At 42.3% G+C, this 27,050-nt stretch overlaps 2 protein-coding genes across 3 annotated transcripts in view; one reads left to right on the forward strand and one right to left on the reverse strand.

Annotated features, from left to right (window-relative positions):
• SERINC3 (serine incorporator 3) overlaps positions 1–4,288 on the reverse strand; it is a 30,468-nt gene extending 26,180 nt beyond the window's left edge. Inside the window, exon 1 of the mRNA XM_007530876.3 lies at positions 4,137–4,288. Within this exon, the coding sequence (XP_007530938.1) occupies positions 4,137–4,175 (39 nt within the window). The 5' untranslated portion in view covers positions 4,176–4,288. The remainder of the gene's footprint in view (positions 1–4,136) is intronic.
• A 5,422-nt stretch (positions 4,289–9,710) lies between these two features.
• The window catches only part of PKIG (cAMP-dependent protein kinase inhibitor gamma), a 118,265-nt gene continuing 100,925 nt past the window's right edge, over positions 9,711–27,050 (forward strand). The window contains exons 1-2 of one of the 2 annotated variants that reach the window (XM_060190567.1): positions 9,711–9,810; positions 20,996–21,085. The gene's annotated coding sequence lies outside the window, so the exon portion shown is untranslated. Of the gene's footprint in view, positions 9,811–10,126; positions 10,268–20,995; positions 21,086–27,050 lie in introns of those variants that run through there. The other variant, XM_060190562.1, reaches the window with a different exon arrangement.

Here is a 27,050-nt window from a genome sequence, read left to right on the forward strand (position 1 = left end):
ATTTTGTAAATCATTATTAAATCACTAATAAAAATGAGTTGAATAAATGTCATTTATATTTCAAACAGTATTCGTTAAAAATGGTAGAGCAGTATTGCAGGTATCTCTTCCTTTCTCTTCTATCTCTCTGTCTCTTACCCTCTATCAAAAAAAAAAAAAAAAGGCTACCAGGAACAGTAGAGTCAGGCAGACACCAAGCCCCAGTGATAATTCTGGTGGCAAAAAAGAAGAGGGGCAGGCACAAGGAGGGGAAGGACCACTTAGCTTCTTTTAGGAGTAACCTGGAGACTCCCCCCAAAAATAAACAGGGTGAGTGGTCCAGGAGGTAGCACAGTGGCTAAGGCACTAGACTGTCAAGCATGAGGTCCTGAGTTCGATCCCTGGCAGCACATGTACCAGAGTGATGGCTGGTTCTTTCTCTCCTCCTATCTTTCTCATGGATAAATAAATAAATTCTTTAAAAATAATAATAAATAAATAAACAGGGTGAGAGAGAGCGTTCATAGAGGGAATCTGCAAATTCATGCTTACAGTGTGTCTATACTTAGAAAATGTTTATGGGAAATTTATAGAAGGCCCTAAGAGCATTTATTTAAAATGTGTTATATTAAGAGTAAGTGTGGGGGGTCGGGCGGTGGCGCAGTGGGTTAAGCGCATGTGGCGCAAAGTGCAAGGACCGGCGTAAAGATCCCGGTTCGAGCCCCTGGCTCCCCACCGGCAGGGGAGTCGCTTCACAGGTGGTGAAGCAGGTCTGCAGGTGTCTATTTTTCTCTCCCCCTCTCTGTCTTCTCCTCCTCTCTCCATTTCTCTCTGTCCTATCCAACAACGAATTGCGTCAACAAGGGCAATAATAATAGCCACAACGAAGCTACAACAAGGGCGACAAAAGGGGGGAAAAATGGCCTCCAGGAGCGGTGGATTCATGGTGCAGGCACCGAGCCCAGCAATAACCCTGGAGGAGAAAAAAAAAAAAGTTAAGTGTGAAAGACCCCGCTCCTCTGTTCTAAAGAGAGAGAGAGTAAAGCCCATCCCCACTGCTACCCAGGTGAAGACATCTGTAGCTGACCATGTCAATTTAGGGTAATTCCAGGAATATCACTACCCCTGCAGCTATGGTGACAGGAAGACAGCCAGAGCTACAAGGGGTCAAAATACAAATCCCACTCGCCACATCTGCTTCTGTAACCAGAGCCTGCTTCTGCTTTGTCAGAAGGTATAAAACTAGAACTGAGCCATTGTTCAGGGCAGTGAGTTTTCAAGAGTGATCGGGACTCTAGGTCTATGGGAATAAACTCCTTTCTCCTTCACCCATCCTGGCTCCAGTCTCTTGAGAGCCAGCAGAATTCCCTGACAATAGGTCGGGTAGTGTGTGTGCCTTATCATACTTAAAGCCCAGGCTCAAAGTCCAGCGCCAGTTGGTAATGCCACGGCTCTGAGAGAGAAGCTTTGGTTCTGTAATGCCTCTCCCTCTTTCTGTGTCTCTGTGTTGTTTCTATCTGAATGAAATTTTCAGTGACAAAAGGAATAGTAGCACACATGTAGTAGCTCCTAACTCTACAAACAAAAAGATGTAGAGTCACCATGACACTGCAACTGTACCCCTAAACATACACCCAAAAGCACCAAAACTTGTATTCAAACAAAAGCCTGTATATGGATGTTCAAAGTAGCACAGAATGCACATCTTACAAAGTGCAAGGACCCAAGTTCAAACCCCAAGTGCCCTCTGCAGGGCAGAAGCTTCATAATCAGTGAAGCAACAATGCTGTCTGTCTCCTTCTTCCCTCTCAATGTCTCCATCAAACAAATAATTTTTAAGTGAATAAATAACTTTAAAATCATAATGCTGAGAAAGTACAGACACAAAAGATTACATGTCATATGATTTCACTTGTATAAAAAATACAGTCAAGATATATCCAGAGACAGAAGATTTATTATGATTTTCAGAGACTGGAAGGGGAAAGGGGCAAGGAGTGACTGCTTAGTAGCTATCTGGTTTCCCTCTAGGGTGATGAAAATGTCCTAGAACTAGACAGACATGATAGCAGCCCCACAGTTAATAATATAATTGATGCCACCGGGTTAAAGATTTTAAAACAGCTCACTTTGTGTTATATGAATTTGACATTTTAAAAAAGTGACCTGGAAGAGTTGGGCGGTAGCCCAGCAGGTGGTGCAAAGCGCAAGGACCGGCCTAAGGATCCCGGTTCCAGCCCCAGCTCCCCACCTACAGGGGAGTCACTTCACAGGCAGTGAAGCAGGTCTGCAGGTGTCTACCCCCTCCTCTCTCCATTTCTCTCTGTTCTATCTAACAACAACGACATCAATAACTACAATAAAAAAGGGCAACAAAAGGGAAAATAAATAAATAAAAAGAAAAAAAAATTTTTAATTGAGAGACCAGGGTTGTCAGTCAATTAAAATCCCCTAATAAGCATTCCAGAAGAGAGGATATTCTTACATATGCTTGATTAGGAAAATGCCTGGACTGCCTTGACAGATGACCTCAAGTCACATTACAAGAAGAAACTAATTTAGCATTATCAACAGAAATAACAGATGTAAACAATGAGGAATAATGGCCTTAAAGCATAGCTCAAATAGTCATCTGTCCTTACTATAGATGGCAGGTATGTATGTGAACTTCACCATGGTTTTTGTGTGACATGGAAAAAAAAAAAAACCACTAAGCCTCTTAAAAGCCCAGTTCGTAGTATTCTGTTACTCAATCCTAGCAATTCAATACATTTATTTACATAACTGTCACAAGCAAGTTAATACCTTGAAGAAGGACAACCCATTATAAAGTGCAAGAGTGCCCCTTCATGCAGTGGACCCTCCTATCCGTGGAACAAAACCTGTTAAAAGATCAGCAGCCTTGGGTGGGGGCAGATAGCATAATGATTAAGCAAAGACTCTCATGCCTCAGACACCGAAGTCCTAGGTTCAGGTTCAAGCCCCCGAAACAACTTAAAGAAGGAAAATAAACTAATGATAGTAGAACGAGTTATAATGGAGTCCTTGATCAATCAGAGACCAACTGAGGAACTTGGAAACAGAGAAATGATTTTTAAAAATCTAGCTCCTCTGACGAAGCCCACGGTTAGTAAGGGGGTGGGAGTGGGAGTGGGGGTGCAGGAAGACCTCAGGTTACCCTTTTGGTCTAGGGGATGTAAACAAACTTCCTTTGTTCTGACCTAGGAAAGCCAGTTAAACCCACTTCCTTCCAGCCCCTTGGCGGCTGGGAATATGAGAAAGTTCCCCCAAAACAACTAAGGATTTTGTGCCTCCACTAGCATTCCTCCTGCCCCCCCCAAAAAAAAACCCAAAAACAAAACAACAAAAAGAGAGAACAGCTCACCAGAAAAAGTGCCAGGCATTTATTTTGCCAGATACCCCACACGCCTTCACAGACAAATTATTTTATTGTCATTTTAAATAAAACCCCTTTTTCCCCAAGCGGTCACATTTGATGGAAGCTGACACGAGGGACCTCGGCGTCTTTTTTTTTTTTTTTGGCCATAATTCTCTTTATTTGCCCCCACCCCAAATATAGAGTACACAACCTACATTCACTCAACCCTCTAATTTATTCGTTTCGTCCCCATCTCAGCTCTCGAGGCTGGAAAGCTCCGAGACGAGTGGTCTGAACGGGTGGGAACCGAGGTCCTGTGCCCAAACCCCTGGCTTGCAACATTCTCCGTGGCTTCGGAAAAACCCATGGTAGGAGATAAAAAAAATATTATTCAGGCAAAACCAGATGACGCCACCGTAAGATGGAGCTTGGGAAGGAGCCCGGGCGCCTCCGCCCGGAGCCGCTTCCTCCGCCCGGCGCCCCCCGGGCCCCGAAGCCGCAAGGAGTCGGGGGCGGGACCGTCATTACTGTAAACAAAGGCATCCGGCCTCCCGCGCTGCCCGACCCTCATGGGAGACAGGGAGACAGGCCACCACCTCCCTCGGGGACCGCGACCTGTCTGGCCTGGGTTCCCAGAGACTCCCTACTCCAGCCCGGGGCCGGTCCTCCCCGCGTCCCGGCCACCAGGTCGCCGAGGCCCGTTCGGGTCCGGGCAAGTGGGGTTCCCAATCGTTCTCTTCTATACAGAGGGTCCGGCGCTACTGGACCCCGGACTCACCCAGCTGGCCAGGGAGAAAACGCCCAGCACAGCCCCCATGGCGATGGCGCTGCTGGAGCTGGCGGCTCCCGGGGCGTCTAGCGCGTTGTTGTTATCTAGCCGGTCAGGCGTCTCCTCTGAAAACACAGTTCCTCGGACCGGAAACGCGCGGTCTGCGTCATTGCGTGGCTCCGCCCACCGCCCTAGGTGGCTGACCACAAGAAGGCTCCGGTCCTTAGAGAGGGGGCGGGGCTTAGCGAGGCGGGGCTACACCAATAGGGGCGGAGAGGGAGGGTTAGACCGCCTAGAAGAGCTGCCATTGGTTCCTCCCTTTTTAAAAAAAATTTTTTTTAATTATTATCTTTATGGGACAGAGACAGCCAGAAGTGGAGAGATAGGGAGAGCGACAGAGAGACACCGGCAGTCCTGCTTCACCACTCATGAAACTTTCTCCCTACAGGTGGGAACCGGGGTTTCAAACTTGGGTCCTTGCGCACTGTTAACATGTGCACTCAACCAGGTGCGCCACCATCTGGCTCCTCCTCTCTTCTTTTTAATACACTGGGAGCCCATCATGTGTCAGTGTCATGAGCAAAGGAATTTGAGCCAAGGACTCAGAGAGCGTGTCGGGGTAAAACAATAGTTTTTACTTATTTTAGATGCCATAGAAAGATCATACAATTCATACAACACACAGCCAACTCCTTACTTAATATCTGTCCACACAGGCCCCTCCTTACTTAATATCTGTCCATAGGCAAGGCTCCCGACCTGGTCACCACCCGCTGTGTTTCCAGGAAGCGGTGCTTTGTTCTTTCTGCTGGTGCAACCCGATAAGCTAGGTGCTCTGGCAGCTAGGAAGCTAAGTTACTGAGGCTAGCTAGCCATATGTGCTTTTTTAAGTTTAGCCACACCGACAACATGCCATTCAGTAATGGTGGAAATTGCTTGCTTTAGCTAATTTCTGAGTTTCTATTTACAGATAGCTTGCCTCTGGTTTCAGAGTTACATCTCCTTTGGTCAGGTTCGGGTTGACATCTTATCTAATGCACACACATCTCTGTCTTATCACTCTATGCAGCTGCACTATGGTTACTAAAGTTACACTTGGTTTACAAGTTCATGTTCACTACATTTATATATTCACTACATTAGGGTTACATGTTCATCACAGTCAGGATCTGAGATAAGGGAAAATTTTTTATTATTATTATCTTTATTTGTTATTATTGGATAGAGACAGCCAGAAGTGGAGAGGAAGGGAGAGGTACAGGGGGAGAGAAACAGAGAAACCCCTGCAGCACTGCTTCACCACTCTCAAAGCTTTAGCCCTGCAGGTGGGGACTGGGGGCTTGAACCTGGGTCCTTGTGCATTGTAACATGTGTGCTCAACCAGGTACCAGTGGTCCTCAGAGAATTATTTTAATAAGGGTTCACTTAATGCCTGCTATGTAAGGGCAAAGTAACTTAGAAGGTAGTACTGGACTGCTTTTCTGAAGAACTTATATTTCATAACTGCAGTAAAAGTTCAAGTTAGTAAGGGGCGGATGGGTATTATTTCCTAAGTGTGTGTGTGTGTTTTCTCCCACCTGCAGGAGGAAAACGTCCCAAATGGTGAAGCAGGGCTGCAGGTCTTTCTCTCCCTCTCCACCTCTGTCTCTCTCTTTTTCTTCCTCCCATCTCAGTTTCTGGCTATCTCTATCCAATAAGTAAAGATAATTTTTTTAAAGTTGTTTTTCCGGGGCTGGGTGGTGGCACACCTGGTTGAACGCACATGTTACAATGTGCAAGGACCTGAGTTCGAGCCCCCAGTCTCCACCTGCAGGGGGAAAGCTTCACAAGTGGTGAAGCAGTGCTGCAGGTGTCTCTCACCCTCTCTATTTCCCTCACAATTTCTGACTGTCTCTATCCAATAAATAAATAAAGATAATTGTGGGACTATGTGAAAGCCTGGTAGAGCTTAGGGAAGCTCTCTCATCCTTGGATGGAGGTCTGGAAAGACACCCCACTTGTTAGCCTTTCTTTTTTTTTTTTAATATTTTATTTATTTATGAGAAAGACAGAAGGAGAGAGAAAGAACCAGACATCACTCTGGCACATGTGCTGCCGGGGATCAAACTCGGGATCTCATGCTTGAGAGTCCAAAGCTTTATCACTGCGCCACCTCCCGGACCACTTGTTAGCCTTTCTAATTATATAGAGATGAGCCAAGAGGGAAAAGTCTCCCAGACTCAGTTTCTCCTTGTTAGTCTCTCAAGCTCACAGAAAGCCTACAGGCCTCTCACACTTAGTTTCCCCTGCTAGTAGCAGGCCAAATGGCTGCCTGCTTTAAGGTTCACTCAAAGTTCACACATCCACTTCACCTTTTGATCATAAAGGAGAACACAGTCTATCATACACCCCCAACACCAGACAATGAAAAGCCCCAAATTCTATTTCCTTGTGCCTTTTGATATCTATGATTTACATCAAGTTTTGTTTTTCTTTTCTCTACCTCACCTTACTGGTTTAACCCCTATGCTTCTCTCAAATGCCTTTGGATAATTAACCTGACTGCATCATGGAGACTAATTGCTTTGACCTTTATGTATCGCATCAATTCTTGTCATACCAGCCCCCTACCATAGGGGCAAGCTGACCTTTAAGAAACCTGTAATTTCTGACATATGTGAAAAATGTTCTTTGTTTAATTCTCTATATAAATCTGTACTCATCTCCAAATAAATGAGTGTTTCTACCAGAATACTCTCCGATGCCTCCTTTCTGAATCACACCGTCCCTAAGAGCCAGTGAGGGAGGGTTGGAGACTTACCCCTTGGCTGGAACCACTCCATGTGAGTGCCAGCAGATAATAATTTTTTTTTTTAAATTGTTTTTCTGGAGTCGGGCGGTGGTGCAGCGGGTTAAATGCAGGTGGTGCAAAGCTCAAGGACCATTGTAAGGATCCCAGTTTGAGCCCCCGACTCCCTACCTGCAGGGGAGTTGCTTCACAGGCGGTGAAGCAGGTCTGCGGGTGTCTCTCTTTTTCTCTCCCTCTCTCCATTTCTCTCCTATCCAATAACGACAACATCAGTAACAACAACAATAACTACAACAACCAGGGCAACAAAAGGGAATGAATAAATAATTATTTAGGAAAAAAAGTTGTTTTTTTTTCCCTTTATAGGGGAGGAGATTTTTCCCCTTATTTTCTTGGGTTCAGCATCTAGGCTAGATGGGTCTGGAGATTTTATGCCCTGCTGACATAGAACAGCAAATCTTAAATTTGTAGAGAGTTGATAAGACAAAGGAAAGGATTTTAAGCTTTTATGGGGGTAAACTGTGGGAAGGTAAATATAAGGGAGAAACTAACAAAAGATATGGATTATTTTAATGATTTGCTGTTTGAGGGGCCAGGTGATGACACACCTGGTTGAGTACACATGTTACAATGCACAAGGACCCAGGTTCAAGCACCCAGTCCCCACTTGCAGGAGGAAAGCTTCACAAGTGGTGAAGCAAAGTTGCAGGTGTTTCACTGTCTCTCTCCCTATCTCCCCCTTTCTTTCCATTTATCTGTCTCTATCCAATAAGTAAATATAATAATTTTTAAAAATGTTTAAAAAAAGATTAGTTGGGAGTCGGGTGGTAGTGCAGCAAGTTAAGCACATGTGGCACAAAGCGCAAGGACCAGCATAAGGATCCCAGTTCGAGCCCGGCTACCCACCTGCAAAGGAGTCGCTTCACAGGTGGTGAAGCAGGTTTGCTGGTGTCTTTCTCTTCCCCTCCTCTTTCCATTACTCTCTGCCCTATCAAAAAAAAAAAAAAAAATTAGATATCCCTATATCTGTGAGTTCTTTCTTTCTTTCTTTCTTTTTTTTTTTTTTTTGCCTCCGGGGTTATCGCTGGTGCTCGGTGCCTGCACTACAAGTCCACTGCTCCTGGAGGCCATTTTCCCCATTTTTGTTGCCCTTATTGTAGTTGTTATTGTTGTTATAGCTGTTGTTGTTGTTGGATAGGACAGAGATAAATTGAGAGAGGAGGGGAAGACAGAGAGGAGGAGAGAAAGACACCTGCAGACTTGCTTCACTGCTTGTGAAGTGACACCCCCACCTCTGCCTCTGCAGGTAGGGAGCTGAGGGCTCGAACTGGGATCCTTACGCTGGCCCCTTGCGCTTCAGGCCATGTGTGCTTAACCCGCTGTGCTACCACCCAGCCCCCCTCTAAGTTATTTTTATAATAATCCACTTTATGGATGTAAAATAGCTTATTTACTCCATCCCCAGCAGATAAAATTTAAACTACTTTTAAAAAAAAAAAACATTTTGTTTGTTAATGAGAAAGACTGAGAGAAAGAGAGAGAGAGAGAGAACCAGAAATGAATCTGGTACATGTGGCGCTGGGAATTAAACTTGGGACCTCATGCTTGACAATTCAGTGCCTTATCTACTATGTCATCTCCTGGAACACTGGATTATTTCTTAGAAAGTATTTGTATTTATTTATTATTGGGTAGAGACAGAGAAATTGAGAGGGGAAGGTATATATATATATATATAGAGAGAGAGAGAGAGAGAGAGAGAGAGAACTGCAGCACTACTTTACCACTTGTGAAGCTTGAACCCAGGTCTTTGTGCACTGTAAAGTGTGTGCTTAACCAGGAGCACCACCGCCTGGCTCTATGGCATTTAAATTTATTTATTTATTTATTTAATATTTATTTATTTTCCCTGTTGTTGCCCTTGTTTTACTATTATTGTTGTTGTTATTGATGTCATCGTTGTTGGATAGGACAGAGAGAAATGAAGAGAGGAGGGGAAGACAGAGAGGAGGAGAGAAAAATAGACACCTGCAGACCCGCTTCACTGCCTGTGAAGGGACTCCCCTGCAGGTGGGGAGCCGGGGCTCGAACCAGGTTCCTTAGGCTGGTCCTTAGCAGGTCCTTGTGCTTTGTGCCATGTGCACTTAACCCGCTATGCTACTGCCCAGACTCCCTTAAAATACTTTTAACCCTTTTGCTTTTACAGTGAATCTCCTTTGTGTTTATGTTCTAGTGTAACTGCAGGATTACTTCAATAAGTATAATTGCTGGTTACAAGTGAAACTAAATTATTCCCCATGTTGAAATCAAATCTGATGATCTAATTCTCACCTTGAGTTCAAAGAAAGAAATTATTCATTCCTTGTCATTCCCATCCATTTGGGGGTTTAAAGAAAGAGACTCTGCCACCCTGACGACATGGATTTTCATTAAATTCCCCCTTTCAAGAAGTTTGTGCCTAAGGCCATTTCTTCTTCCTGAATGATTCCCATCCCAAATTACAGAGAGAGAGAGAAACTGAAGCACAGGCAGCATTGTTTACTCTTTGTAAAGAGTAAACAAGTTTTCTTTTTGTTTACAAGTTTACTCTTTGGCTTTGCTAGTCCTGTCCCCACATTTTCTTCCTTCCCTCTTCCCTCAGGACACAGTTCCAGGTAGCTACACCCCATTCTTATCTCCAACCACTCAGCTGCCGGACTTGCCGCCCCAGCTTCTGCACAGCGGGCTCGGTAGCTGCGGACGGGAACGCGGGTTTTCCTAGTCCCCTCTGAGCCGCCGTAGCTCCATTCGCGGGAGTTGGTAGCTCCAGTCGCCAAGGCAACGGGCTCCGCGGAGCGCAGCGAGCACCTCGCAACCCCGGGGAGGCGCTGCGAGTCAGAGGCTGCGGGGCCGCAGGTGAGCTGGGCTGAGCGGAGGGTGGTGGTGGCCCCCCGCACACACCAGCGCAGCAGCATCGACTGGCTGCCGAGGGCGAAAGACTGCATCGCGGGGACCCCGGGAGGGAAACTGGGCAGACCTTTGTCTCCTGGACAGAGCGCGGGGACACCTCCCCCCGTGCTCTTTGACCCCCTAGGGCGTGGAGGGCTTTAGGCTGCTTATTATAGTGGGGGTTTTTGCTTAGCCTAACCAGAAAGTTTCTTTCTCTTCTTTTTTTTTTTTTTTTTAAGCCTTTCTTATTGTGTGTGTGTGGGGTGTCAGGGAATAACTCAAAATTGCAGAAAACGACTCTTCAGGGACCAGAGAGGACTGACTTCTTTGTACATTAGTTTTTGTCATCTGCAAGCTGGGAAAAATGATAGCATCTGATTTATAAGTCCGTTGCAAGACAATCTGTATTGAAAACCCCTTGCAGGTAAGTCCTTAGTACTTGAGGGCTTTTATTAGTACTACTACAAGAAGGTCCATGGTTGAGGATTTCTGGTGTGCCAGGGCCTGGGCTGATCGCCAGGGGTAGGAAAAGTGAATGAGACGCCTGTCCCCAGGGAACTCTACAGTTTTACTGAAGAGCCAGGCCCATAAACAGAAATTCACCGTAATTCCAGCTGTGCTTTTGGGTTTACAGAGGACTGTGTATGCGCTGGAAAGATAGTCAACCTAGATTTCCAGAGGTTGGGGAGGATGGCCAGACAGTCCAGAAGAAGACTTTAAAATGAAACATGAAGACTGTCTTGGTATTGGCTAGATCATGAGGCTTGTTGTTATGACCACTATTCTAAGCAGAGAATGCAGTATTTGCACAGCCAAGGGAGAGAGTGCAGGCGTCTTGGGCATTTGCAAGGATTCCATAGGCTGGCTAGAGGCAGATTCTGAGAAATGGAAGTGATCTAGCTAGATGATTTTTGAGGCATTATTTTGAGCAGATGTCTCTTCAAAAAAGAAAAATTCCCTTTTTATCTTCTTGCAAGTGTTGAGGAATCCAAACCTTTATCCTAGGGAGTGTGGGGAGCTATCAAAAGATTGAAAGCAAGCAGTGAGTTTGTTTGATCAGAAGTATGGTTACAGGAAGATCAGAGTTATTTTTGCTGTTCTTAGTCTCATCATTCCTTGTTCTGTATTTCACATTGTAGCCATTCATTACTGGCAATTTAAAAAATATTTATCGGGCATCTATTGGGTGCCAGGAACAGTAGGTTGTAAGGAATCCAGTCTCTGACCTCATGGGATGCAGTCCAAATATGATTAAAGGTACATTCATAGAGCATAGAGATGGAAGCAGCTCAATACTGCATCAATATAAATATTGGAAGAGGCCTTTCCAGAGACAATTTTTTTATGGCCACAAATCATTCAGGGCTACTATGTTGCATACTTCTGGAAGAACCATTCACTCAGATTCATTTTTCCAAGAAGAAATAACCATAGGGGTAGGAGGAAAACTGGGAGAGTAATGGAGGTAGTAATAGAAGTAATGTAGTAATGAAAACTAAGGAAGAGGTCAGCTTTGCTGGATGCTGAAGAGATTTCAAGTAAAGTGAGAATGTGTTCTTTATATAAATAAAAATAAAGGTCACTGGAGACCTAGTTGAGCAGATTTGATGGAATGGTGGGGGAGGAATCTATAATATCAGCAGCTCCCAAAGGTTTCGTGTAATATATTAGTGGGATGAGGAGAGAGTGGGATGTGAGAAAGTAAAGACAAAATGTAGGCAGCTAAGAAGTTTGTCTGTGGAAGGGAGGGGAGAAGGCTGGAGAGTGACTAGGGAAGAAAGTAAAGTCTTTTTAAGCATGAGAGAAATATGCTGATGGCAAAGGGGCAGTAATAAAAGAGACAGAAAATACCAAAGGTGGGTTGTCGGAGATAACATAATGCTTATGCAAAAAGACTTTCATGCCTGAAGCTTAGATGACCCAGGTTCAGTCCTCAGCACCACCATAAGCCAGAACTGAGCAGTGCTCTGGGGGTGAGGGAGTAGGTGCAGATATATATATATATATGGAAAATAGCCACACTGAGGGAAACTTTAGTTCTGTAGTGTCTTTCCTTCCTTTGTCTTTCTATCTGAAAAAGTGTGCATAGTCAAGGACTGGCATAAGGATCCCAGTTCGAGGCCCTGGCTCCCCACCTGCAGGGGAGTCGCTTCACAAGCAGTGAAGCAGGTCTGCAATTGTCTGTCTTTCTCTCCCTCCCTCCTTTCTCTCCTGTCTTCCCCTCCTCTCTCCACTTCTCTCTGTTCTATCCAACAACGACATAAGTAAAACTACAACAGTAAAACTACAAGGGCAACAAAAGGAAATAAATATTTAAAAAATAAAAATAAAAATAAAATAAAATGGCATTTCAATGCCAACTTCACAATCTCATAAATATTCCAAATTAAAAATATTTTAAACAGTCAAATTTCTAAGGATGAAGGCTGTGCCCTGGCTTCTAGTTAGTTCTATTCTCTTCCCCCCTACAATGATTCAATTGAAGTAGTTAATTCTCTGGACACCTATTATATCCAAAGAGTTCAGACTTACTTGAGGAAGGGTTGTTTCCTTTGAAAAAGTAAAGTGTCTCCCATAAAAAAAAAAAAAAAAGTGTGCATAGTGTCACACAGGATTTGATTCCAGGTCTGCCTGAACTCAGAGCTTTCAATCGTTACATGGATGATATAATTATCTATCTCGGATATGGTGAACTGCTGAGAAAATTCAAGAGATTTAAGTTAGAAATTAGTAGCTTTTATCAGGTTAAGTGTGCAAGCAGTTAACAAGGTAGACAAAAAGCAGCAACTTTAAGCAAATAATAGTAGCTAGACAATGTAGTTAGAAATGACAAAACAACATGAAAAAAATATATGTAAATATTTACTTTAAAGCGTATGTGCCCAGGTTAGCCACACAGTCGGTGTTGATTGGAGGGGTTAAGGGGAGGCATTTGGGTGAAGAGCAGGTATTTTTCCCTTGGGAAAATCAAAGTGTTGATACCAAAAGAAGGACAGATTAAAAAGCAGATGTCTGTTGAAAGATATAATGGGAAGATGGGCAAAGAACAACTAAAATTAACTGGCTAGATTATGGTACAGTCATATGGTAGGTATTATCAGCCACTGAAAAAGAATGAGGTGGAGCAGGGGGGAATAGCATAATGATTACTTACGTAAAAGACTTTCATGCCTGAGGCTTGAGGTTCCAGGTTCAGTTCCCCTGTACTAACATAAACCAGAGCTGAGCAGTGCTCTGGTTAAAAAGAAAGAAAGAAAATGAGATGGGATATAAATATATATGCATTTGAAAAATATTTACATCATATGGTTAAGTGCGATGAGTAGATTACAATGCAGTATGTTCCCACACTTTTTTTTTATTTAAGATTTTATTTATTTATTAATGAGAAAGATAGGAGGAGAGAGAAAGAACCAGACATCACTGTGGTACATGTGCTGCTGGGGATTGAGCTCAGGACCTTACGCTTGAGAGTCCAACGCTTTATCCACTGCACCACCTCCCGGACCACATGCTTTGTTTTTTAAAGCATATTGCAGGCATATACATTTATAGGAAGAATGTTTAGAAAGATTACCTCTTTTCAATTCATTTTTGAAAAATTTTTATTATCTTTATTTCTTGTATAGAGACAGCCAGAAATGGAGAGGGAAGGGGTTGAGAGAGACAGAGAAACACTTGGAATACTGCTTCACCACTCATGAAGCTTTCCCCCTGCGGGTGGGGACGGAGGGCTCAAACCTGGGTCCTTTTGCACTGTGACATGTGTGCTCAACCTGGTGCATCACCACCCAGCCCCTTCAATTAATTTTTAAAAAATATATTTATTTTTTGATAGAGGCAGAAACTGAGAGGGAAGGGTGAGTAGAGAGGGAGAAAGAGACACTTGCAGCACTGTTTCACTGCTCATGAAACTTTTCGCCTGCAGGTGGAAACCAAGGACTTGAATCCAGGCCCTTAAGCGCTGTAATATGTGTGTGTTAAACCAGATGCACCATTGCCTAGGCCCTCAGTCAGATTTTTTTGAATTGTGGTAAAATACACATCCCATAAAATATGCCATCCTAATTTTTTAAATATATTTTAGGGGGTCGGGCGGTGGTGCAAAGCGCAGGGACGGCGTAAGGATCCCGGTTTAAGCCCCCGGCTCACCACCTGGAGGGGAGTCGCTTCACAGGTGGTGAAGCAGGTCTGCAGGTGTCTTGTCTTTCTCTCCCCCTCTCTGTCTTCCCCTCCTCTCTCCGTTTCTCTCTGTCCTATCCAACAGCAAACAATATCAACAATGGTAATAATAATGACCACAGCGAGGCTACAACAAGGGCAACAAAGGGGGGGGAAATGGCCTCCAGGAACGGTGGAGTCATGATGCAGGCACCGAGCCCAGCAATAACCCTGGAGGGAAAAAATATATATATTATATTATGTATATTATATATATTTATATATAATATATAAATATATATTTTATAATTATATATAATTTATATGATATATTATATATATTTTAAATATTTATTCTCTTTTATTGCCTTTATTGTTTTATTGTTGTAGTTATTGATGTTGTCATTGTTGGATATTACAGAGAGAAATAGAGAGAGGAGGGGAAGATAGAGAGGGGGAGAGAAAGATAGACACCTGCAAACCTGCTTCACCGCCTGTGAAGGGACTCCCCTGCAGGTGGGGAACCGGGGGCTGGAACCAGGATCCTTAAGCCGGTTTTTGCGCTTTAAGCCATCCTAATTATTTTTAATTTAATGTGTAATTTAGTGGTGTTTATGACAAAGTTGTACTATCTCCAAAACCTTTTCATTTTGCAAAACTGAAATTTTAAAAGACATTTCATTATTATTATTTTTTAAATGAGAGATTTATAGAGAGGAGGATACCTAGAAAGACCAAGAGCACAGGGCCAGGTAGTGGAGCATCTGGTTCAGTGCACACACTACAGTGTGCAAGGACTTAGGGTTCAAGCCCCTGGTCCCCATCTGCAGGGGGAAAGCTTCATGAGTGGTGAAATAAGGCTGCAAGTGTCTCTTTTTCTCTCTCCCTGTCTATCTTACCCTTTCCTCTCAAGTTTTCTCTCTCTATATCCAATAATAAATATATTGAAAAGAAAGAAAACAAGAAAAGAACAGTGCACTGCTCAGCTCTGGCTTATGGGGGTGCTGGGGATTGAACCCAGAACCAGAAGAACCTCAGTTTCAGGTATGAAAGTTTTTTTTTTTTTAACCTCCAGGGTTGTCACTGGGCTTGGTGTCAGCACTACTAGTCCACCACTTCCAGGACCAGTTTTCGTCTTCCTTTTTTTTTCTTTCCATTTTATTTGATGGAACAGAGAGAAGTTGAGAGAGTAGTAGGAAATAGAAAGGGAGAAAGACACCTGCAGACCTGCTTCTCCGCTTATGAAGTGCCCCTTTCTGCAGGTGTGTGTGTGGTGGGGGAGGCTTGAACCCAGGTCTTGAACCCAGGTCTTCATGTGAGTCCTTTCACATATGCAATTAACCAGGTGCACCACCCTTGGACCCCCCTGAAAGTCTTTTATTTAACCATTATCTTGTCTCTCCAGCCCAAAAAACTCAAATTGTATACCCATTCTCACTTCTTAGTGGTTGCCCTACCAACTACCACTCTACTTTCTGTTTATATGAATGTCACTGCTGAAAGTATTTTATATAAGTGGAACCTTGCGATAGTTGTTCTTTTGTGACTAGTTAATTGTAGGGAAATTGTGAGGATATGGTAGAGCCTGGCAGGGTTTGACCTGAGGGGTGCGTCCGTCCTGTCAGTCTCAATCTCTCTACATAGAGGTTGAGCAAGGAGGGACAAGGAAACCCCAAAGGATTGCCACGTCATATCAGACTCCTTGTCTCACAAAGCACCCTGCATTTTTCTACCTCCAGGAGCCCGGCATTCCTTAAAACATTAAACCAGCTCCCCCTGCTCCACCCTGCATTCCTGATACTATGGCCTGCTCCCTTATTATCTATATAATCATTGTTTTGCCTGAAAGATCCCCACCCATCCCATTCCTTTGATCTATCTTCTTTCTATCCTCAATACCCTCCCTGCCTGCAGGGTATTATTATTATTTACCCTACTGGTTAAAAACCCTCGCAACAGTTGCTAAGGAAGTTGCCTTTCCCAGCCCCCTTTTGCCTTTCTCCGCCCCTTTCCAAACCAAGTCAAGCCATTTCCGTTTATGACTTGCCACTTCCGGGTGCAACCTTTAAAAGCCTTGGCTCCCTGATCAAGAAAGAATTGAATTTCCTTGCTGCCATCAATTTGGTTCCTGGGTCATCTCCCTCTCTCTCTCTCTTTCTTTGTCTCTCTCACATCGCTAGCCTGGCAGTTAATTTTGAGTCCAATGCCTTAACCACTCAGACATTGCAGCCCTTATGACTAGTTAATTTCATTAAGCATAATGTTCTCAAGGTTCTTCTGTGTTGTGATTTATATCAGAATTTCATTCTTTTGCAACAATACTTCATTGTATGTATAAACATGTTTTGTTTATTCATTCACCCACTGATGGATACTGGGTTACTTCCCCCTTTTTGGCTGTTGTGAATAATGCTTGCTTGTATGAATATGCATGTAAGAAGAAAAACATCTTCATATTTGTGTTAAGAAATCATAGGGAGACTTGGTCTTCCTTATTGCTTTTTTTTTTTTTTTGCCTCTATGGTTATTGCTGGGTCTCGGTGCCTGCACTACAAATCCACTGCCATTTTATTGCCCTTGTCATTATTATTGTTGTTGTCCTTGTTGTTGTTGTTGGATAGGATAGAGATAAATCAAGAGAGGAGGGGAGACAGAGATTGGAGAGAAAGACAGACACCTGCAGACCTGCTTCCCCGCGGGTGAGGTAACTACCCTGCAGGTGGAGAGCCAGGGTCTCGAACTGGGAACCTTAAGCCGGTCCTTGTGCTTTGTGCTATGTGCTCTTAACTCGCTGCACTATCGCCCACTGACCCCCCCTTTTAAAAACTTTTTTATGAATATAGATTGCTTTCATAATTAGGGAGAGGAGGGAAATAAAGATTAAAGATAGAAACCGGGAGTCAGGTGGTAGTGCAGCAGGTTAAGCACAGGTGGGACAAAGCACAAGGACCTGCGTGAGGATCCGGGTTCCAGTCCCCAGCTCCCCACCTGCAGGGGAGTCACCTCACAAACAGTGAAGCAGGTCTGCAGGTGTCTTTCTCTCCCTCTCTGTCTTCCCCTCCTCTCTCCATTTCTCTCTGTCCTATCCAACAACAATAATAACTACAACAATAAAACAACAAAGGCAACAAAAGGGAAGAAAGAAAGAAAGAAAGAAAGAAAGAAAGAAAGAAAGAAAGAAAAGAAAAATCAAGACCTCATCTCGCATTTGGACTGCAGGGATGAAATGGAGAGGGCGATGTGAGTGACATTTCAGGAGAAAGCACAGAACTTTACATCTAAGAGGTAAAGGAATACAAAGTGGAAGGTGAAGCCTTCCTCGCAATTGATAGAGGCATCAGTTCTGGAGGAACTTGAAACAAAGGGACAGAGGAGATAGGTTGAGAGACATCTGAGCTTTTGTCTGTTCCAATATTTTTCCTGAAAGTGGAGGGAAGCCATTGAAAGGAAATGAAATGACTTAATCAAATTTGCATTACAGAAAAATAGTTCTAGTTCTCTCCAATTCCCATTATGCAATTTGATGCCAGATAATGCCAGATTTCCCTTTGTGTTACTTAGGTTGAAGCCTCTATTAATTTCCTTTCATTTGAGATGAAGCATTGGTACTGAAAGTTACATACCTTTTTTTTTTTTCCTAAAAGCACCTGAGCTATTTCAAATAAAATCCTATTCAGATTACATTGATTCCTAATAGTGTTCAATTTTATCTCAACAGCACTATCTTATGTAAATTTATTTTTATTTTTTAATTTTTTCTTATAATTATCTTTATTTGTTAGAGACAGCCAGAAATCGAGTCAGAAGAGAGAGAGAGAGAGGGAGCGAGACAGACACCTGCAGTCCTGCTTCACCACTTGCGAAGTTTTTCTCCTGTAGGTGCGGACTGGAGGCTCGAACCTGGGTCCTTGCGCACTGTAACATGTGCACTCAACCAGGTGCACCATCACCTAGCCCCTTGTAAATTTATTTTCTTTCTCTAGTAGGGGGAATATAGGTAGATAATTGGGAAAGTAAACAAGAAATATAAATAACACAAGTTAGTGAATTTCAACTTATTGCAAATATCTTTGACATTCACCTTTTGGGGTAAAAGGGACACTATATAGTAGATAGTGTTGTATTAAGAAGTTAGTACAGGGGGTAGGTAGCATAGTGGTTATGCAAAGAGACTCTTATGCACCACCATAAGCCAGAGCTGATCAGTGCAGTGGTAAAAAAATAAATAAAAAAGGGGGCCCAGGCAAGTAGCACAGTGGAAAGCCCACGAACTGGCATAAGGATCCGGTTTCGAGCCCCGGCTCCCTCCCCCACCTGCGGGGTGGGGGTGGGGGGTCACTTCACAAGCGGTGAAGCAGGTCTGCAGGCGTCTTTCTCTCACCCTCTCTGTCTTCTGCTCCTCTCTCGATTTCTCTCTGTCCTATCCGAAGACAGCAATGACAACAACAATAGTAATAACAACAACGATGAACAACAAGGGCAACAAAAGGGAAAAAAATAGCCTCCAGGAGTAGTAGATTCGTAGTGCAGGCACCGAGCCCCAATGATAACCCTGGAGACAAAAAGTAAAATAAAATAAAATTAAATAAATAAAATTTTACCAGGCACTGGTAAAATGAGTATATTTTCAGTTCCTTTTTTGAGGATTACATGATATAAAAGGACCCAGCATAAGGCTAGGCAGATAGTAGGCATTTCAGGTTTAACTATTAGCTATCATGAATGCTATGAGGCCTTTGAAACATGTACAGTTATTCAGTAATGTTGTTTTGGAAAAGGTGTGTGTAAAAAGATCTTATGAAATAATATGATGCTTGGGAATTTATTGTCTTACAAATTCTTTATCAGGCCTGATACGTAAAAGAAATATTTCCAAGGTCCACCGCCCAATCGTGTTTGTCCACTAGGGTCTTTCTCATAATATTTGAATAATTCTTAACACATCTAAGATGCTCTTTCTCTAGTGTAAATATTTTTTGCCTTGTATAACTGATGTTTATTTCAAAGGTAGGGCAGATTTCTAGATGGATTTCCTCTATTCTCTCAGACGTCTTTCCCTAAAGCTCTTTTGGCTGTGCCCTTCTTACTCAGGCTAGCAGCAAAATAACAAGCAGATCTGGACCCCAGATCCATTTATGGCATTCATGAAAGGAATTCAAAGATTTTTATCTTCATCTGTTCTCCTAAGAGTAAGATTCTTTTTTTTTTTTTTTTTCCTCTTAAAAATGCCAGAAAACAAAATCCTAGAATCCCTTAACCAGAATTGGGCCATTTGCCCTTAGCTGAACCAGTCCCTGTCACCAAGGCAATGCCATGCCTTATTGGCTTAAACCTGCTTTTTTTTTCTTTTTTTTTTTAATATTTATTTATTTACTTATTCCCTTTTGTTGCCCTTGTTGTTTTATTGTTCTAGTTATTATTGCTGTCATCATTGTTGGATAGGACAGACAGAAATGGAGAGAGGAGGGGAAGAAAGAGAGGGGGAGAGAAAGATAGACACCTGCAGACCTGCTTCACTGCTTGTGAAGTGACTCCCCTGCAGGTGGGGAGGCAGGGGCTGGAACCAGGATCCTTACACCGGCCCTTGCACTTTGCACCACCTGCGCTTAACCCACTGCTCTACTGCCCAACTCCCAAGCCTGCTTCTTGAGCAAGTCATTTACAAGGGAGATGAAATTATTTGTAGGCCAATCAGGAACAGAATTGTGTTTCTGTTCATAAGAATGTTTTCCTGTGGGTAGGAGGAATGGACGTTGAATAGATTAGGCAGCTGGGAATTGTGTTGGCTGCAGATAAGAGAGTTTTAAATAAGACGAGTTATTTTTCTTTCAAAAAGTATTACATCTAGAGTAGGCAGTCTGTTGCTGGGATGAGGGCTCCACAGTGCCATTAAACAGTCTAGATCGTGGTTTTTTTTTTTCTCTTCCTGTTTAACTGTCTTTATCATATGACTGACTCTCATGATCACCTTGTGGTCATAAGTGTGTTTCATGCTCTCCAGGAAAACAGTCCTGTCTTGAGGCAGGGAAAAATAGCAAAGGAGTCCTTTAAAGTATTGTCAGTCCCAAACATGCTCAGTTTATATCTCATTCTTCAATTTTATCTACGAGGTAGGCTGGTGAATGCAATATTCTAGCTTGCCAAGAATAGATTTCTGTCTCTAAGGAAGGAAAAGTAGCTATTGTATGGCCTGACCATGGGGAATGCCCACCGTCGAAAGCAGCCAAAGTACTCACTGTATCCTCCATTTAGATGAAACTACTTTTTATATATGTTTCCTGTCTCCATTTATTATTTAAAAAAAAATTAATGAGAGAGAGATGTAGAGGGAAAGATATACAGAGGACCAGATAACTGCTCAGCTCTGGCTTATGGTCCTACAAGGGCTGAACCTGGAACTTTAGAGCCTCAAGCATGATGGTCTCTTTGCATAACCATTATACTATCAGAGACACCAGAGTGCTGCTGTACTTTGGCTTAAGGAGGTGGTGGGAATTGAACTTGGGACCTTACAGCTTCAAGCACAGAAAGTCTATTTTTACATAACTATTATGTTATCTCTCTAGTTCATTCCATCCATGACTTTTAACCAAACCATGAGATCATTATTTCATATAATGCTTTGTAATTCATATTTGTCATTCATGTCAGTTAATTAGAAGCTTCTTAGCTATTCTCCACTTAGGAGATACCAGTCACTTGATAAAACTTAGTGTTTCATTTCCATGATCCTCTGCATATTCTTGGTTAATAGACAGCTCTTCACTCTGTTGTCCAGTACAGTAACCACTGGCTCCATGTGTCTGTTTACATTTTTGTTAATTCAAGTTAATTGAAATGAAAACCCAGCTTCTCAGTCTCTGTAGCCACATGTGACTGGTGATTACCGCATTAGAACCCAGATATAGGATATTTATATCATGGCAGAAACTTCTGTTGGGTGGCACTGCTACAGAGCACTCTACAGCTCTTACTAACCTGTTGGTTTTAGGAAGTTGAGAGTGACTGAAGTCATCAGCTTGGAACCTGAGTGCCTGGGACTGAGTTCTTGATCTGCGCTTTGCTGGTTGTGAGACCTCAGGTAAGTGATTACCTTCATTGTGCCTCCGTTTTCTTCTTTGTAAACTGATGGTCACAGTAGTACCTCAGTTGTGTAGATTTAGAGACTTAATATATGAAGAGTGCTTAAGTGGTCTGGGAGGTGGCACAGTAGATAAAAGCATTGGACTCTCAAGCATGAGGTCCCAAGTTCAATCCCCAGTAGCACATGTACCAGAGTGGTGTCTGGTTTTTTTTCTCTCCTGCTATCTTTCTCATGAATAAATAAAATATTTTTTAAAAAGTGCCTGCCTCGTATTAAGCACAAGTGTATAGGATTTGCCATGGTGATGATCAGTGAGAGTCAGTTGGGTTTTGTAAAAAATAAGTTGAATGTTTGAAATACCTGATAAAAAATAACTATATAAAAAAACTCTTGCTAAATTAGAGGTAGAAAAGCCTGGGAAAAAAACCTGACAACAAATATCTAAATGTGTAATTTTGCCTTTAGACTACTTCACCAATAAAGACACTGAAGCATTGTGGATGTGGTACATTTAGACATTTTTTTAAAATTCTTAAAAAAATTTTATTTATATTTATTTATATTTATTTTTCCCTTTTGTTGCCCTTGTTTTTTTTTTTGTTGTTGTTGTAGTTATTGTTGTTGTAGTTGATGTTGTCGTTGTTAGATAGGACAGAGAATAATAGAGAGAGGAGGGGAAGAGAGGGGGAAAGAAAGATAGACACCTGCAGACCTGCTTCACTGCCTGTGAAGTGATTCCCTTGCAGGTGGGAGCCAGGGGCTCGAACTGGGATCCTTATGCCGGTCCTTGCGCTTTGTGCCACATGCCCTTAACAGGCTGTGCTACCGCCCGACTCCCACATTTAGAAATTTTAATTGTGGGGCCATGTGGTGGTGCACCTGCTTAAGTGCACATGTTACAATGCTTAAGGCCCCAGTCGAGCTCCCATTTCCCACTTGCAGGGGGAAAGCTTTGCAAGTGGTGAAGCTGTGCTGCAGGTGCCTCTCTGTCTCTCTGTCATTCTCTCCCTCTTGATTTCTGGCCGTCTCTACCCAATAAATAAAGCGAATAAAATTTTTTTAAAAGAAGAAAAATTTTAATTGCTAGATTTTTTTTTTTTTTAACCAGAGCACCACTCAGCTCTGGTTTATGGTGGTGTGGGGGACTGAACGTGGAATTTTGGAGCCTTGAACATGAGAGTCTCTTTGCATAACCATGATGCTATCTACCCCTGCCCACAATTACTTATTTTTAAAGATAAGGCCTGACAAATAAAATAAGATAAAATAAAATGATAAGGCCTGAAGTTCCAAAAATCCCAGGTTTAATGCCCTGCTCTACCATAAACCAGAGTTGAGTATTGCTGTGGTAAAAATACATATGTACATACATACATACTTTTTTAAATTCTTTTTTAAAAATATATTTTATTTATTTTCCCATTTGTTGCCCTTGTTGTTTAACATTGTTGTGGTTATTGATGTCGTTGTTGTTGGATAGGACAGAGAGGAATGGAGAGAGGAGGGGAAGACAGAGAGGGGAAAGAAAGACAGACATACATACATATTTTAAAGGCCTTAGCACTATTGAAGGGGAACTAAGAGGGAACAAGAAAGGAAGGTCCCCTCCAAGATTCATTCTGAGAGTCTTAGACTGTCCTCAACTTGGGAGAATCACAAGAGGCAGTCATATTTCAGGGAGCTGAACATTTATTGAGAAAGAGTATGGGTAGAAAAAAGGAGAAGAAAGTGCATGCCATAGAAGCATGCAGGAGAGAAAGAATGAGCGAGCTATCAAGAGAGATATGTTGTCGGTAAAAGGGCTCCCAAGCTTCTTTTTCTCCCATCTTTTATAGTCAGCTTTTGGAGTGCACAGGACCTTGAGGCCAGGTGCTCTATAGTGTTTGTCTCCAGATACACCTGCATTCTATGACCCTGGCAATCAGGCTGGGTGTGGCAGGGTGGGTAGAGGGGGTGTTGGGGTGTTCTTGGTTTAGGAGGTGTCTCTGGCCACCTTTGGCCATTTCTTCTGGCTAGGGTATAGGGTTTGTCTTCCCAAGGTAGACCCCTAACAGTACCATATATATCAACATTTGGCAAATAAACATTCATTTTTAGTGATTTACCTCCTTAAAGGACTTAAAAAGTCAATTATACTAGGATTACTCCTGATTACATCAAAGAGAGAGATTCATTATTTATTTATTTATTTAATTTATTTATTCATTCCCTTTTGTTGCCCTTGTTGTTTTATTGTTGTAGTTATTATTGTTGTTATTGATGTCGACATTGTTGGATAGGACAGAGAGAAATGGAGAGAGGAGGAGAGAAAGATAGACACCTGCAGACTTGCTTCACCGCCTGTGAAGCGACTCCCCTGTAGGTGGGGAGCTGGGGGCTCGAACTGGGATGTTTACACCGGTCCTTGTACTTTGCGCCATGTGCGCTTAACCCACTGCGCTACCTCCTGACTCCTGAGAGATTCATTTTTTAAAAAACTATTTTAGTGTAGATTAATATGGATCAATTGAAATAAATAATCCCACGAGCAGTAGTGCACATATTACCAAGTGCAAGGACACAAGTTCAAGCCCCTGTTTCCCACTTGCAGGGAGTCCACTTCATGAGTCGTGAAACAAGTATACAATTGTCCCTATCTTTCTATCCCTCTCTCTATCACCCCTCCCCTCTCAATCTCTCTCTGTCCTATAAATTGCAATAGAAAGGAAAAAGGGAAAAATGGCTACCAGGAGTGCCAGAAACCAGCCACAGCAATAAACCTGGTAGTAGTAAAAATAAAAATAATAATATCACCAAACCTTACTGTTAGACATTTATATTTTTTCTCAAATGTTCTATACTTCTCACTGAAAAGGGAGTTCTAGTGTGGTTTTTCACAGCTTTATCTCCTCTTATTAGTATATTTTGATCCAAGGACTTTGGGGAAATTCTGCCCCTCTTCATTGAGAGGACTGGACTTTAGGCTCAAAGTCATTATAGTACCATAAAAGAAAGTATGTGAACATTCCAATTCCAAGTTTGCCCCTAGATTTAGTTCCATTTCTTCTTGTGGATCATTCACCAGTTTTAAATGTCACTGTTTTCAAGTTTCGGCTGTCCCAGAGAGTTCAGTGCAATGGAATGTGTCCTAATGTGACTTCTTTTTCCAATTCACATAGTACTTTGTTTGAACTATGCTTTTTATAACATTGCTCATAGTCTTTCTTTCTAATTATTTTTGCATTCACTTTGTATCTGTGACTGAACTCCAGAGGACAGGCATTCTTTGTTGGACATATCCATATTCTAATATAATAGGTGCTCAGTTTGTTTGGGGACTGAATGAGTCAGTGTCACTTTTTCTATTACTGACAAAGCTATTTTTCATGGAAGCCTAGCTATGTAAATAACCTATTCAATAGGTCAGATTTCATACTAAAGCAAACAGTGCTAAATGTTTAAAGGTGATTTAAAAAATTTATTTATTTGGGATAGAGACAGAAAAATTGAGAGGTAAGGGGGAGGTAGAGAGGGAGAGATGGGGCACCTGCAGATCTGTCTCACCACTTTAGAAGCTTCTCCCCTGCAGGTGGGGACGGGGCTTTTTAAAAAAAAATTCTTTATTGGGGAATTAATGTTTTACATTCAACAGTAAAGACAATAGTTTGTACATGCATAACATTTCTCAGTTTTCCATATAACAATACAGCCAGGGACAGGGGGCTTTTGATGTGTGCTCGACCAGGTGTGTTGCCACATAGCCTCAATTTTTTTTTTTCATATTTTATTTGGGAATCGGGCGGTAGCGCAGTGGGTTAAGCGCACATGGTGCGAAGCGCAGGGATCAGTATAAGGATCCCCTGTTCCAGGCCCGGGCTCCCCACCTGCAGGGGAGGCGCTTCACAGGCGGTGAAGCAGGTCTGCAGGTGTCTATCTTTCTCTCCCCTTCTCTGTCTTCCCCTCCTCTCACCATTTCTCTCTGTCGTATCTAACGACGACAACAATAATAACTACAACAATAAAACAAAGGCAACAAAAGGGAAAATAAATAAAATAAAAACAATATTTTTTCTTCTATTTTAATGAGATACAGAGATAGATAGACAGACAGACAGACAGACAGACAGATAGATAGATAGATGGATGATGGATGATGGCTACTAGAGCACTGCTCAGCTCTGGTTTATGGTAATACCAGGGATGGAACCTGGGACGTTAGACTCTCCAGCATGAAAGTCTTTTTGCATAACCATTAGTCTATCTACCCCGTCCTAAAGGTGATTTTTCAAACATAAGCAAAGGTGGAAAAAAGCAGAATAAAGAAACCCATATTGGCCCTCACCCAACATATTTTTCCACCCTTGTTGTTTTATTGTTGTTATAGTTATTATGGTGATTGTTGTTGGATAGGACAGAGAGAAATGGAGAGAGGAGGGGGAAGACAGAGAGGCGGAGAGAAAAAGACAGATACCTGCAGACCTGCTTCACTGCCCGTAAAGCGACCCCCCTGCAGGTGGGGAGCCAGGCCTCGAATCCGGATCCTCCAACATTACTAATGAGCATTACAAAACCCATTTTTATTTCAGATGAAGGTAGAGAGAACATGAAGATTTTGAGTTCTTACTTTGAGGGGGGTGGGCAGGGCAGAGAAGTAAAAGTTGTATGATGGGCAGGGTGGAGAAAGGTGATTACCCAGTGACAAACCTCCCTCACTTCCTCATAAGGTTGTCATTGAGGTTACATGAACTGACATGTGAACATACAAACCAGTGTTACCATGCTTCCTGTCCATTTCTGTCATTTTGTATACCTTGAGGGCATTCAGGCTGGTGGCCTTGACACTTAAATAATTTGGTGACATTGGACCAATCTTTTTGAGCTGCTGTTTCTTCATCTAAAAAATGGGAATAACATGTTTTGATCCAAGTATCCCCACAAAGCTGTGAAATAATGCATGTACATGCTTTCTGGATTAACATCAAGACAGTTTTCCATAGTGGTATTCTGGTCTAGAGGGTTGACTGCTTCTAGAGTTTGGGGAGCCAGATGTATTCCTTGTGTGGACTCTTGTTTTGTGACTTAATCTTGGCGGGGCCCCAGAATCATTTCAGCCTAGCAAATAAATATCATTGCACAATAAACTGTGTTTACATTTGCAAAATGTTTGTTTCTAAAGCATGCAAACAATTTTGTTTTTTAAAGCTTGCCCATATATGCACTGGAAATGAAATACTTGTCAACCAAGTTGATAAAGGGATAAAAATAGACTTCCTAAGGAACTATTTGCAAAGGATTAGTGTTGGAAAATTTTTGTAGCAGGATCTGTTTCACCATCTTTGAAATATAAACATATCATAATTTGTCTATATTTTTTTATAACACTTGCTCAGTCCTTATTAAAAATAGCTTTCACAGAGATATAGTGCAATTTTCTTTTCTTTTAAATGAAAACTGTAGTTTTAAACACTTGACTTTCTCATTAGTACTGCAAAGAATTCTAATTATGCAGAGTATCCACCCAAACCACACACACACACACACACACACACACACACACACACACACACACACACAGTCTGAGATTAGAATTTATAGATACTATGGGAAGAGAAGTGGAATATCCTTGATGGCTATAATAAATTTCTTCAGTGTTTGTTTGGACAGGACAATCAGCTATCCTGTCTCCTGGGTGTGAGGATTACATAAACCGTGTTAGAAAGCGAGTGCCCTAAACTTAAATTCACAGGAAGATTTTTCTCTTTTCACACTACCCCTTGCCATTAAGTTTAGATTTTTTTTTAAGTTTGATTTGTGTTATTATCAGTTAGTAAAATTTTGACTTTACCTTAATGTTTTTATTACATATGAGGGAGAGAGAGGTTCACCTGAAACAGACAAACTAGGACACTATTCTGGTACATGTGGTGTTTAGTATTGAATGGGGAGCCTCAAGCATGCCAGTATGATGCTTTACCAGCTGAGC

Source organism: Erinaceus europaeus, chromosome 1, assembly GCF_950295315.1.
Source record: "Erinaceus europaeus chromosome 1, mEriEur2.1, whole genome shotgun sequence".
In the NCBI taxonomy this organism is placed as follows: domain Eukaryota; kingdom Metazoa; phylum Chordata; class Mammalia; order Eulipotyphla; family Erinaceidae; genus Erinaceus; species Erinaceus europaeus.